Source organism: Passer domesticus, chromosome 4 (assembly GCF_036417665.1).
Source record: "Passer domesticus isolate bPasDom1 chromosome 4, bPasDom1.hap1, whole genome shotgun sequence".
NCBI lineage: Eukaryota > Metazoa > Chordata > Aves > Passeriformes > Passeridae > Passer > Passer domesticus.
Genome location: NC_087477.1, coordinates 69,883,815 through 69,897,079, shown reverse-complemented (window position 1 = coordinate 69,897,079; position 13,265 = coordinate 69,883,815). Strand labels below are relative to the sequence as shown.

The 13,265-nt window shown below is 38.1% G+C and overlaps 1 protein-coding gene across 5 annotated transcripts in view; it reads right to left on the bottom strand.

Moving 5' to 3' along the window:
* BOD1L1 (biorientation of chromosomes in cell division 1 like 1) overlaps positions 1 to 13,265 on the bottom strand; it is a 36,680-nt gene that overhangs the window by 14,735 nt on the left and 8,680 nt on the right. For 4 of the 5 annotated variants that reach the window (XR_010361464.1, XR_010361465.1, XM_064418631.1 and 1 more), the window contains exons 10-13: positions 6,404 to 12,521; positions 4,270 to 4,331; positions 2,843 to 2,912; positions 291 to 334 (exon numbers count right to left, since the gene is read on the bottom strand). Coding sequence is in view for 2 of the 5 variants with exons in the window: in XM_064418631.1 (XP_064274701.1) it covers positions 291 to 334; positions 2,843 to 2,912; positions 4,270 to 4,331; positions 6,404 to 12,521 (6,294 nt within the window). In the remaining 3 variants the exon portion in view is untranslated. Of the gene's footprint in view, positions 1 to 290; positions 335 to 2,445; positions 2,503 to 2,842; positions 2,913 to 4,269; positions 4,332 to 6,403; positions 12,522 to 13,265 lie in introns of all 5 variants that reach the window. The other variant, XR_010361466.1, reaches the window with a different exon arrangement.

Below are 13,265 nucleotides of genomic sequence, written 5' to 3'. Positions count from 1 at the left end.
ATTTTTTTTTTCTAGTCTCATGGAGATCAGTCAAGCTTCTCTTGTCTGCCAGTTAACAGTCTTGAAATAGTCACAGACTATGGAATAACAATGCAAGATTTATTTACTGGCAGATTTGAAAGAATAATTAGACATCAACCTACACAGCTGCAGAGTCTCAATAAACATAGTCTCTGCATATACAAAAATAATATTTTCCTTAGAGAATATTTAATGTAAATATAAGTAAATTCAAGTATGAGAAAAGCAGCACAGATTTAGACAATAAATTTAAAAAAACAATTACTTACATGAGAAGTTTCTTTTTCTAAAGGAACATTCCTCTGCAGCATATCTATTAAAAATAATTTTAACACAATCAGAAAAGCTAAGCAAACGAAAAGAATCATAGTATCCTCTACTTCACCTCCCTGAAAGGATTCCAGAGAACCTGAAACTACATAAAACTTACTTTCAATGTCAGAAGTAAGAGACATCCAGACAGCCAATCTTCTCTTTAACAATATACCCACAAAATGAAACAAGAATATGAATTCCTCAGCACAGGATAACTGAGAATGACTTTATGCTTGAAATACAAGCAATGAAGGGGCTGTCATCTTTCAAACTTATGGTGACTTTGAAATTTCAAATATAGTTCTACCATCCGAATCAGAATTTCAACCATCACAATCTTAGATTCTGCATCATGGGATGAAGTAGAATGTGATTAAGCTACATTCTAATTCCACAGAACTGAAGTTTGCTTAATTGTACTACTAAAACCTGGAGCTGACAGAATGCACGTAAGGAAATTGTCCAATTGCTAAACTCCACTATACTCTGATGAAGTACAGCCTCAGCCTTCCATACCACAAAAATAGGGAAAATAATCATTAGAGTTGATGAGTGGTCTGGAGTTTTGAAAGAATTCCATACCTTTAAATACACAAAGAGAATTATAAAGAAGCTGCTCTATCAAGTGTTCTTAAAATCTGATTCACAAAAGCACCAAATTAATACCTTGATTAAAAAAAAGCTGCTGAAACATTCCAAGCAACTCTCCCTTAAAAACATAAACCTAAAATCAAGTAAACCCACTTTTTTTTTTTTTACATAGAGCTTTATGTATTTTGTAGCTTGTTTCTTATATCTCCGTGTTTTAGCAACGATTCTTCCACAGCTACACTGCTGAGCTGCACATCTTTCAATTTTTAAAGCAGTGTCAAATTAAGAGCTAGTTCCTACCCACTCAAACAGCAATGATTTGTTTACATTCCAAAGAATCTTGGACTACTAAACTACTGTGTCTGCTGTTCATACTCATGACAGGACACACATTTGTCTTTTAAACAACTTCCTTTTACGTATGTTGAGCTGTATGTATATATGCAGGCATATATACATATAAGAGAGATTATTGTGGGGGAGAAAAAAACCTCTCTACCAAGATCTACAAAGCATTAGTCTTCAGTATGTCATATCCAACATGATTTACACAACAAATGGACTTTTGTTAAACATTTTACAAGAAACAAGATTATCTCAGCTAGTTCAATCTGCACATTTAAAATTTTAAGTACTGTCTGTCTGGGTGACTGAGTGATGGGAAGTGGCAGAGTTTTAAAGGCACTTCAAAGAAGCTTCACCATACAGAAAAACCTGTTCAAATTTTAGATCTGCTGTTCTGAAGTCTACATTCTTCTAACCAATTTTCAGGGTTTACATTTGCTTTCTTGTGAGCAGAGCATGTCTCGTATCACTCAGCCAAATACACACCACCCTATAACCAGGTATATGAATCTGACCTACCCTGAGAATAAAAAAAAAGAATTCCAAAGTTTTATACCCATGCTCATATGTCACATCTCACCTTACTGCTGTTTTTGTTTTCTATCTGGTATGTCTAAGAATTTAGAAAGGAGCTTAACAGTGTGCCCCTTCACAGCATGTACGCCTTCAGCTGCAACTTTCTGTTAGAGGAAATGCATCTTTAACCTTCCTGGACAATATAAGCAGCAGTAACACTGGTACCTCTTGGGATTCATCTTAGTTCTGCTTGCTATTCCAATAACTGAGGATTAGCTCTCATCTGGTAGTGTTGTAAACATCTTTGTAATGCATCTGGAGCACAAAATCCATCAAGATGGGCACAAAGCAGGCGTTTGTTTCTGCTTTAACAGGAAAGCCAAACAACTGCAATGCATAATTTGGGTTTGGGAAGAATGGATTCTTTTTCAGTTTTGGTTCTACTGAGTATTAGTTTAAGTACATGGAAAAGGAATCACTGAGCACAGATCCAAGTTGACTAACTGAGGTTTCTAACTAGATGATTACCTGCTTATAACTGCTCTTCAAATCTGCCTGAATGGCCACAATTATGTTAATCGTTTGGAGAGCAAGAAGTAAAAAAAACACAACAGAAATTTTCTGTAAAGTCTTTGCAACTTGTCCTATAGTACTTACTATTTTCATATCCTCACAAGGCCTGTCACAGCACCCTAAAACCAGGATGTTCTAAACCTATAAGGAAGAAAGCCATTCCTTGGGGAAATTTATCTTTCCTGAAAAATGTTTTTCTTTATTTATTGATTATAAGTAGAATATTAGCAGTTGACTTTTTTTTAAATCTCAAATTATAAAATCCTTTCCTACTTTCAGCATATCATGTTGGAAGAAAAGTCTGACCCTCCTTTCCCACAAACCAAATTCAAGGCCCCCTGAACTCCTAGACACAGTGAAAGATTTCTGAAGGCTTCCTTCAATTCCTTTATATGCCACTTATAACAAATCTGCACCCCTCCCATCACAAGTAATAGTTCCTTCAGTAAGAAATTCAGTTGCTATCAAGCATAAAAATCACCTTTTTGCAATTCTTTAGTCTGAAGATCCACACATCCTTCTTCACTTCTTGCACTTTCAGACTGTTGTGACTAAGTACAAAATCAAAAGAAACAAATATTGCAGATATTCAGAACAAATATGTGTCACTCCACTCTTGCGTGTCATAATGAACATTGTCTTATCATGAACTATAAAAGTCTTCAAAAGCTTTCTACGACATCAGTAGATATATTAAGAAGGAACAGAGCTAAGTTCAACAGTACAGGATTTAGATTTGAACTTAGAGTTAACATTAGTAACAGAGATTAGTTTAAGAAAGCAGATTTCAGGAATTCAACGTGCAACATCTACTTTGAGTTCCAAATAAAACCAATAGCCTAGAAATGTTCATCTATACAAGGAAAAAAAAAGGATCTGCTATGTATAACAAGGTACAATGATCTCCCTTCAGCTTATGTTTTGGGTGGATTTTTTAAGTTTGCTTGCTTTTTAAAAAAAAAAGAAATTGCAGATCAGCTCAAAGTTACCACTGCATAAATAATGCTATATGGAGCTAAGTGTATTAAGTCTGATCTGAACATTGTAAACTCAGCTACAATTCCACATGATCACTATACTGACTCCAGAACCATGTTATGCTGGTAAACAGTGCAGCTGTTTACAGGTGGAATTATCAATAATTCCCACCAGACTGAAGCTGACTTCCACTCTCCAGAAGTCCACCTGAATCTGTGAACCATGGTATCCCTCAAAAACTTCTTCTCAGAGCTTGGCAAGATACACAAATGCACTCCTGCATCTGAATGAAGAATTAAACCATGTGGAATCCTGCCTAGTATGGAACACAGCCCAGACACACAGACTCAGCTGTGGTCTTACACAAGCCCATGAGCCCAAACACCCTGGATCATCCAGGGTGCCCCACTCTTCTGTGACAGCAGATAAGGGGCTGCAGTTATCAGAACACAGCAGCAGCAAGTGCTGCTCACACACACACGTGACTCCGAAGACTGGCCAGGAAGAGATGCAACACAATGAACAGCAGTGTAGGTTTGTTTACTGGTTTAAAGGAATAAAGCAACATTTACCAGCTCTAAGAGCTGGGGTGTGGGTGACTATTTTGCAGGCACTATCAGGCACATGCACCCAGTATGACAGATTTTTTAAAAAACAAACTTCAATGTCTCAGTCACAGAAGGAGTAAGGCTGAAGGAGGGAATTATTCCTAACATAAAATAACATGGACAGCCCACAATTTAAAAGCCAGCTGCTTAGAAAACTACGGATGAATAATCTGAAGAATTACTCTTTCGTAGTTCTCCAGTTTAAATTTTTAAATCTCCATTTTTGCTGCACAAAAATCAAAAGGCACAGGAAGAAACCCTAGCAAGATGTATGAATAAGCAAGAAACAGTGCAGTAAAAATTTTCAAAATAACATAAATACCTTGTCAGTTCTCAAGGTACTTTCTAGTTCTTCTGTCAACTTTGGTAAGGCTGCATTATTGCCTAATGAAATACAAATATGTCAAAATTATCAGAATACATTGTGCATTTATCTCATGCTACAGCAGAATGGTATTTCTGAGTACTACCTCATGAATATGGCACATAAATTTAAACCCTTCTTGAGGACAAAAGAAACAACAGCCAGTCTGTTTACAGCAAACCAGCTGAATAAAACCCAAACCTGGCATCTGCAAGAACACAAGTACTGCTATGTTCTCCTTAAATACAAAAGGCTTGGAAAATATGGGGTATCAGGATTTACCATAGCTTACTTATGAATTCTGACTTTGGCGCCTTTTTTCTTTCTTATTTATGAATTCTAACTTTGATTTTTACTTATTGCTTTTCCTTCAAAAAGAAACCATCAACAGACTTTTTTAGATCAAATTTCAAACAGCAAACGACCTCTGTATTAATAAATGCAGAGCTAAGAGTTAGTACTAAGGACATATTTTGCTTTAAGTGACAATTAGGTCTAAATCTGTCAGCTCTAGAACCATAACGACAGAAAATGTTCAATTTCTACAGAGACTGAAAACTCAGTAGTTCCTGTCAGCATCAACACAGTTTCAGAAAATCATAAACCTCCTTCCCATTTCATTCCCCGGGGGAACAACTGTATACTGATAACATCTTAAAAACAGGCAACAGCATAGTCATATGAGTTTTACAGCATTTTTGGAAACCTATTTCAGAACCCTGTTTAGACAGCTTTTCCTAAACACATAGCTAGAACATGATAATTCACCAATGATGCATGCTAAGTGATTAAATTATGGTTGCAGTCCACAGAATAAGTACCATTGCCATTTATAAAAGCTACATTAATGGACAACAAGGATTGAGGCAAGGACCAAGATAGGAATACTTTACTGTGTGGTATTTTACACTTTCATGGCTCATATGCCTGTTGTATAAACAGAAAATAATATTTTTCAAGCTTACTAAACCAGCACCTTTCCTAGAAAAATTCCTAAAATCCCAAAATCTGCAGAGACAGCTTTCTCAACCCAAATGTCATTAAAACTGGAGAATAAAGCCAGCTTTTAATAAACTGGACCTAAACCTACATTATACATTTTTTTAAATTATAGCAAGGACAGACATGAGAAGGAAAAGATTTAAAAAAACAGTACTTGACCAGCATCATTCCACTTCCTGTGGCATAAACAGATTTTTCTACAGTTTAATTTCTCCAAAATTTATAATGAAGTCACAACCTTGACTTCATTACAGCATCTCCAGAATTCATTAACGTTCAGAAAAATTGGCGCATCAGCTACTTCAGAGGGTTAAAGAGATGTAAGGTCAAAAATAGTGGGATGTTCATTACACTGTATTTTAGGAACCAGCAACCATGCAGATTCACTTCAATTGTTAGCATAGAAAAATAGATCTGGATACAGAGTATGAATATAGAAAATAATGCCATTTTCTATTTAAAACAGACATCTGTTGCTCACTTAAGAAACTTACTTACGATAACTGGCTGATTCCTTTGTAACACAAAGCAGAACCATTTCAAGTGTATTCATAAGATAAAATTAAGTGTAATATAGTGAATCTGAACATGACCACTAAGTAACAACCCAGAGAAAATCTGAAGTTATGATTAAAGATGGCCAATCTCAAGCTTAAAAATTATCATGGAGTTACCCTTCTATAATGATGAACATACGTCAAAATGAAATGCATTCTTTCCTAAAACACTTTTTGAATTTCTAACACATTAATAACAAAATCCATGCGTACCTCCACAATAATCACCCCTTGCAAATGAAGTTGTCGGCCAATATATAAAGTTAAGTCAATGTATTTTAGCAATTTCTTGCACTGTAGTATTTGTTTTCCAACACAACTAAGGTAATTGCATTCAGCTGGTCTTGCTCACCCTGAATCACATGCTTATTTATTTGTCACCAGTTCTTAAGTGTATTAACAGCCATTCTGCAACCAACAAAGAAGTGAGGTATATATATTTCAACAGTACAAGTTATTTCTAACTATAATGGCAAAATGCATCAGTTTATGACAACTTATGAAGTGAAGAATTAAAAAAAAGAAATCCTCACCTGAATTAAAGGTTGCATTACTTTTCTGAGAAGTAACTTCAATGCCAGTATCACCTGTTTTGACCAAATTGGTTTTGCCATCATTGTCATACAGCTTTTCTACATGCAACGATGTGAGGTCCCTTTTCTTCCCTAGTTCTGCTTCTACTGTTACTTCACCATGGTTGGTGTTTACAGTCACTTCATCTGCAGAAACTAAGGGAAGACCCTGTGTCTTAGGCAGGGGAGTCCTTATTTCAGGTAAGTCACTTTCTAGAAGTACGTTTGAATTTAATTTATGGTTTACATTCTTCACAGCATCACTCTCTTTCGCTGCTTCTGAAACCGTACTGGAGAGTTCTGATGTAACATCCTCCTGCAAAACATCTTCTGCTTGCTCATCGTCCTCACCTGCCTCTGGGGAAGGACTCTCAGCAGTCTCTGTACTAATCTCCACGCAAAGGGCTTCATCTACACTCATGAGGTTCACTGCATTTTCATCAGTTTCTGTGATTTCACTCTCTCCTGTGGCCTGAGATGCTGCTGATTCTGTCCTCACCCCACTCTCACGTGTCTCGTTCTCTCTACCAATAACAAGCAAAGAATTTGTGCTTTTTTCTGGGTCTGTAGTTGAAAGGATGCATTCAATCTGGTTAGCAGTATTAAACATTTCTTCACTTTTGTCTTTTACTTCTGTACTCTCAGCAGCAAGTGGACTTTCTTCTATGACTGTGAAAGTGAAGAGACTATCACACTCTTCCATTGTGCTCAGAGTGATCACTGCCCCCTCCTCTTTATCTTCTATGTTTGAAGCAGTGTGTTGATCTTCACTGTCAGTTGCAACTCTTAGCACAGGAGCTCCACATTCTCCCACAAAAATCACAGAACCTTTGCTTTTCCCATCTGCATTGAAAGCAGTTAGTCCAAATTGTTCATCTACAGTTGCAGTGGTCTCCACCACCCTACATTCCTCTGATGCATTTGATGCACCTTCATCTCCTGCTACGATGAGCTGACTTTCAGCTTGTGGTGCTGCACTGATCAGGACTATCTCACATTCTTCTGTCATGCTTGTAGTAATCATAGCAGCTTCGTATCTTCCCTCTGTTTCTGAAGCAGTGAGTTTGTTTTCATCTTGCACAGCTACACTAGACATAGGAGCTTCAAAACATTCTGCTGTACTTGTAGAGATCATTAGTGTTTCATTCTTTGACTCCGTGTCTGACATCTGCTGAATCACCTCTTCTGTGACTTCACTTGACATTAGGATTACTTGTTCTTCCACAACACTTGTGGAAATCATAGCACACTCATCCTTTTCTTCCTTCCCACTAGCAGTTGGGTGATTTCCATCATCACCATTTTCATCTCCTCCTGTGCTGGATTCACTAGGCATGGGAACCTCGTATACCTCCATATCTACGGAAACCATAGTATCTTCATTTATTTCTTCTGTTTTCACAGAGGGGAGCTGACCATCATATTCAATAGCTGCACTTGACATTGGAGCCTCAAATTCCTCCACAATACTGGTGGAAATCATAGCGCACTCATCTTTCTCCTGCTTACTGCTGTAAGTATTCACACACTCTTTGAACTCTGTAGCTGTGCTTGGCATAGGCACTGTGTCTTCAGTGTCTATTAAGATCATAGACTTTTCCCCATTTTCATTTACCCTTGCAACAGCAAGCGGACCTTCTTCAGCATCTGTGGCTGAATGTAAAGGAGCATCTTCCACTGTGCTGGTAGAGATGGCATCACCTTTTACCTTTACTTCTCTGTCAGCAGGAGTAAGAGAAGTCTCATCCTTCTTTGGAACTGCACTGCTTATAGAGGCATCAAGTCCTCTGCTGTCAAAGAAAGTCCTGGCATTCTCATGCTTGTCTTCAGCAGCAAACTGTGTCTCATCTTGCACTGCCATAGCACTAGTCATGGGACCCTCACATTCCCCAGAATCTGAGGGAAGCAAGGTATCTTCACGTTTTCCTGTCTGTGCAGCTAAGGCACCCTCATCTGCAGCACTTGCACTGGTCACGCTGCTTTCAACAATGCCTTTATAATTTCTGCAGTCTGTGCCAAAATTAGCTTCTTTCTCTGCACTTGTCATGCTGTTGACAGTAAGCTTATTTAGATCTGTGCCAGCCACTCCTGACTCAGCTTCCATTTGTTCAGCAACTATGCAGATAATGGAACTTTCACCTTCTTCTGCACCTATACAAATGAGTGCATTTTCACTTTCCACTCCTGTACAAGTAGAAGCATGCTCATTTTCTTCATTTCCTCTTCCTGTACTGGTCACAATGTCCTCACCTTCTTCATCCTCTTCTTTTGAGCCTGTACTAGTCACAAAACCTTCATCATCACACAGACCTACACTGACTGTAGTGATACTGGCTTCTTCCTTTGCCCTTGTACTGTCCATTAGACTTTCACATTTTTCAGTTTCTAAACAAACTACAAATCCCTCGTTGCTGTCTTCTAGCCCTGTGCACACTGCTGAAATTTCAGCATCATCTTCTGGGGTTATGCCTGTGCTGGTCACTGCACTTTCACCAGTTACAGTATCCTCAGATTTGTCACCACTAGTTCCAGCTGTGGCACTGTTGTCTGTGACCACTGCAACACACGCACCAGTTACAGTGTTTTCTCCTTGGGTATCTGTACCAGTCACAGAGCAGATGATGAAGTTATGACCTCTTTCTTCTGCACCTGTGCAAGTCACAGTACTTTCATGTTCTTTTACTTGGCCAGCTGTCACATTGCCCCTAAATTCACCTGAATTATCACCACTGGTTGACCCTTCACCTGTTTCTGTCCCTGCACTAGTTACAGCTCCATCACTCTCCATTTCACCTAAGCAGGACACAGAACTTTCAAATTTGCCTGTATCTACACAAGCTGAGGTATTTTGCTTTTCTTCGGAGCCTGCACTAGTCACAGCATCATCTTTTTCTTCTGTCCCAGCACTGTTTACACTGTCTTCAATTTCTACTCCACTTGGGTTCACTGAATCCTTACCCCCTTCTTCTGCATCAACCATGGTACAGTCACCATTTTCTTCTCCTTCTGTACTTGTTAGGAAGCTTTCACTTTCTGCTAATCCTTCAGTGACAACACTGCCACCACCTTCTTCCGCTGCTGCAACAGTACAGTCACCAATATCTGCTCCTGTGACAAAACTGCAGCCCTCACTAGGTTTTACCCATATGCCTGTTGTGAAACCTTCATCAGCTTCTATGCTTGTGCAGATTACTGTCACCTCACTTTCTTCTGAGCAAGTCGTTGTAGCATCACCGTCCTTTCCAGATTGTGATGTACCCTCAGCTCCTTCTCCTCCTGTACTAGTTGCCATTGCAGTGCTCTCAGTGATCTTTTCTGTGCTAGTTCCTATCACACTGGCAGGAGTTTTTTGTAGGCTGCTATACAACAAACTAAGTTTACTACTTGCTGCACTGGTACCTACAGCATTGCTTTCATTTTTGTCTTCCATGCTAACCACATTAGTTTCTTCTTGCCCATTGGCTATAACAGAGCCTTTGAAACTTTCCTCAGGACCTCTTTCAGGCACTAAAACAGAGGAAGACTGGATCATATCATCTGTGTTATCCACCTTGTTCTTTTCCACACTATCCGTCATTGTGCTTTCTCCCTTTGTGGAAGGATCTATATTCAAGCACTCTCTTCCTTTTCTTCTTGGGGTAAGTTCTTTTGTTGTTACGTTTCCATGATCTTCAGTTATGCCAGACATCAAATTTTCCTCTTTTCTTCTCAACTTCCTATTTTGAGAGCTTTCTGACTTTGCTGCTTCATTGCAATCTTCTCGCCTACGTAACCCAGCTGTACTGCCTTCCACTGCCTGTTCATCAGGCCGGGACATCTCATTAACTTTTTCCATACTGTTTGCCACGCTGGTGTTGTCACCATCAGCTTTCATGACAGAACTTGGCACTGCATGGTCTTGCTCCATGTATACAACCTGTGCTGTATCATTCTTCAAAGGGAAAGCATCTTCTAATAAGGAAGTCCCATCTGAATTGTGGCATTCTTTAGACATTGTACCTAAAGAATCTGTAGAATCTGAGATATCCATATCCATGGACTTTGCATCAGCAGCATCTTCTCTTGAAGAATTAATTGCTAAAGGAACATCATCTGAATTAGAATTTATCACAGTTTTTAAATTCTTTGGTCTTCTGCTATCTTTTGAAGCCTGATCCTTAGTGGATGCATTCTTTAAGGTTCTACCACTTGTTTCACACACAATACCTGTTTTATAAGCCCCTTGTTTACTGGGACCTTGAGTCATGGAAGCTTTTTTGGACAGAGGGTCTAAGGCACCAACTTGTTTATTAGAAATATCTTCTTGTTCAACAGTTTTTTCAGCTGCAGGCAGAAACTGTGATTCACGAGCTTCAGGACCTGCCAAGCTGTGTTTTAACTCCTTATTTGAGATAGAACGAGATCCTTTTTGTTTTACTGCACACTTGGCATCTGTGGCTTGGAGAGAGTTTTGAATGTTTTTTCCATCAGTGTTAGATGCTTCCTGTGCTTTTATTTTTTTCAAATCAACTTCAATCAGCTCTTCCTCATGACCAGCATGCAAGTCATCATTATTCATAGCTGCCTTTTGAGGGGCTGGAACCTGGCTGCTTTCAGTTGTGCCAGTTGATTGCTTTTCCTCCTTAAGCAAATCGTGGTTTGATATACTGCCTTTCCTATTTTCACAGGATACCTTCTTGCTTTGTTTTTTATCCACTGCCATTGTGACATTAGATAACCTTTCATGCCCCCCATCCATTTCTTTAGTATCTTTATCTTCCAATTTGATGCTCTCTTCCTTCTTCTTTATTTCCTTGTTGCTGTGTTTTAAGTTTCTGCTTTTATGACCTTCAGCAGAGAACCTTCTTTCTAGTTTGGAATTACTTAAATCTTTATCACCTCTGTATTTCTCTTTTACTGCCCCTTTTTCTCCAGAATGTAACTTAACTCTGTGACTAAAGTCTTTTTGTGATCCCTGAGTTGACTGTGGGCCACTTGCAAGCTGAAACTCAGCACCACTCTCCTCCAAACGTTTATCTTCATTCCTGGATTTGTGCTGTTTATCTGAATCATTGTCTTCCATGCTCTTATCTTTGTCTAGTTTCTGTCCAGTGTCTTGTTTTGTTAATTCCTGTAATTCTGTTTCAGATGCTTTGAACTGTTTACTGTGACTCTTTGACTTGGACTTCAATAAAATCTTGTCTTCTGCAAGGCTCTTAGATCTTCGTCTATCTTTATGAACACCATCTTCAAGTTTTACATTACTATCAGAGTTAGTTGATTCTATTTCATGTTTATCTTCTGAGTAGCTTTCACTTCTTCTGTGTGATGCTGAACCAGGTTGCTTTGAGGCACTTAGGGAATCCTTCTGTGGCTTAGAATCACTCAAAGACCTTTTGGTCTTGCATTCCGCTCTTGGTTTGTCTGTTGAGAGATGTCTGTCCTTTTTGTTTTCTTTACGCAGCAATTCTTCAGCTTTTAAGGTTGATTCAGAAGGGTTTTTACCATCTTTCCCTGTCACTGATACTTTCCGTTCACTTCGGTGTTTACTTTTTCTTTCACATTTGTCATCTGCGGAAGCCTTTATTTGTTGGTTATGTTTCTGGCCACCATCCTCTCCTTTCAAACTTCGCTCAAATGAATGAAGTTCAACATCTTCACCTGACTTGTGAATACCATCTCCTTTATATTTGTGCTTTAAAGGAAGTTTATCTTCTAAAGCAGTTCTTTCCTTTTCATTTTTATCTCTGTAAGACTTGGCTTCTTTTTTGGCAGAATTTCTCATATGCTGAATTTCCGTGTCAGTATCTTTTCTGGGGTGTTTTTCATTCTTAGATATGGATTTCTGCTTCTGTGGTTCTTCAGTATTGACTTCTGCTTTATCCAGTTGTTTTTTTGCATCCTTTGTTTCGCTGTCCTGCTGAGATCCTTCAGTCTGAAGAGAAGTGGAAGTTTTTCTTTTATGTTCTTTTTCTGCTTTAGAATCACTTTTGCTTTCCTCAGCTGAATGCCCCAATTCTGAAAGTCTTCTAAGTTGTTTACAGATTTCATTTTTTCCATGATTGTGTTTCAATTCTTTGGAAGAATTTTTTTCACAGGTCTACAAAAGAGATTTTTTTAATATATATAAGTACACATTACACAGTTCCCTCACTTATGCGCCTGAGCATACTTGGCAAGTACAAATTCTTGAAAAAAAACTTAATACACTAGGGAATACTCTTAACATGGTAATAAAAATTAATTTTAGCCAGAAAATTAAAACTGCCATTTTCTTTTCAGCTATCTGCTATAGTAGAAAAATCAAAAGCAGAAGAACTTATCCTTAAGCTGTCTAAACTTTATGATTTTTTCTTCATAAGGTAATTTTTCTAAAATGACTTTAAAAGGTTTTTGAATAGATAATCACAATTTCAAGTACTCTGTAAGCTACTTTAAATAGGTATTATGCTGTCTGGTAAAACAAAATTGTAACTAAAAATCTGAAACTAAACAACACACCAAAACCTAAAAAAATATACATCTAGACTTCTACCTGAACTTCTATTCCCACCTTTTTTAATTTAAAAAATGTTATTCATAAAATTCTCACCATAAAAATTGTCTTTCCTTTTGTGTTTGGAGCACAGTCAGTTTCCTTTTAACTTTTCAGTGAGAAGTTAAAACAGATCAAGCTCAAGTCTTTGCATATAAAAGACACTGCTCTTTTTAAAAACCCAGCATGCTTCATGGATTAGGGCTCAAACTGCATCTCAGGTTTCTATTACAACATGCACCAGCACTGAATACACAGACCACATTTCAGTGGCTTCTGGAATTCAGAAAACATTACTACAGTGATGTC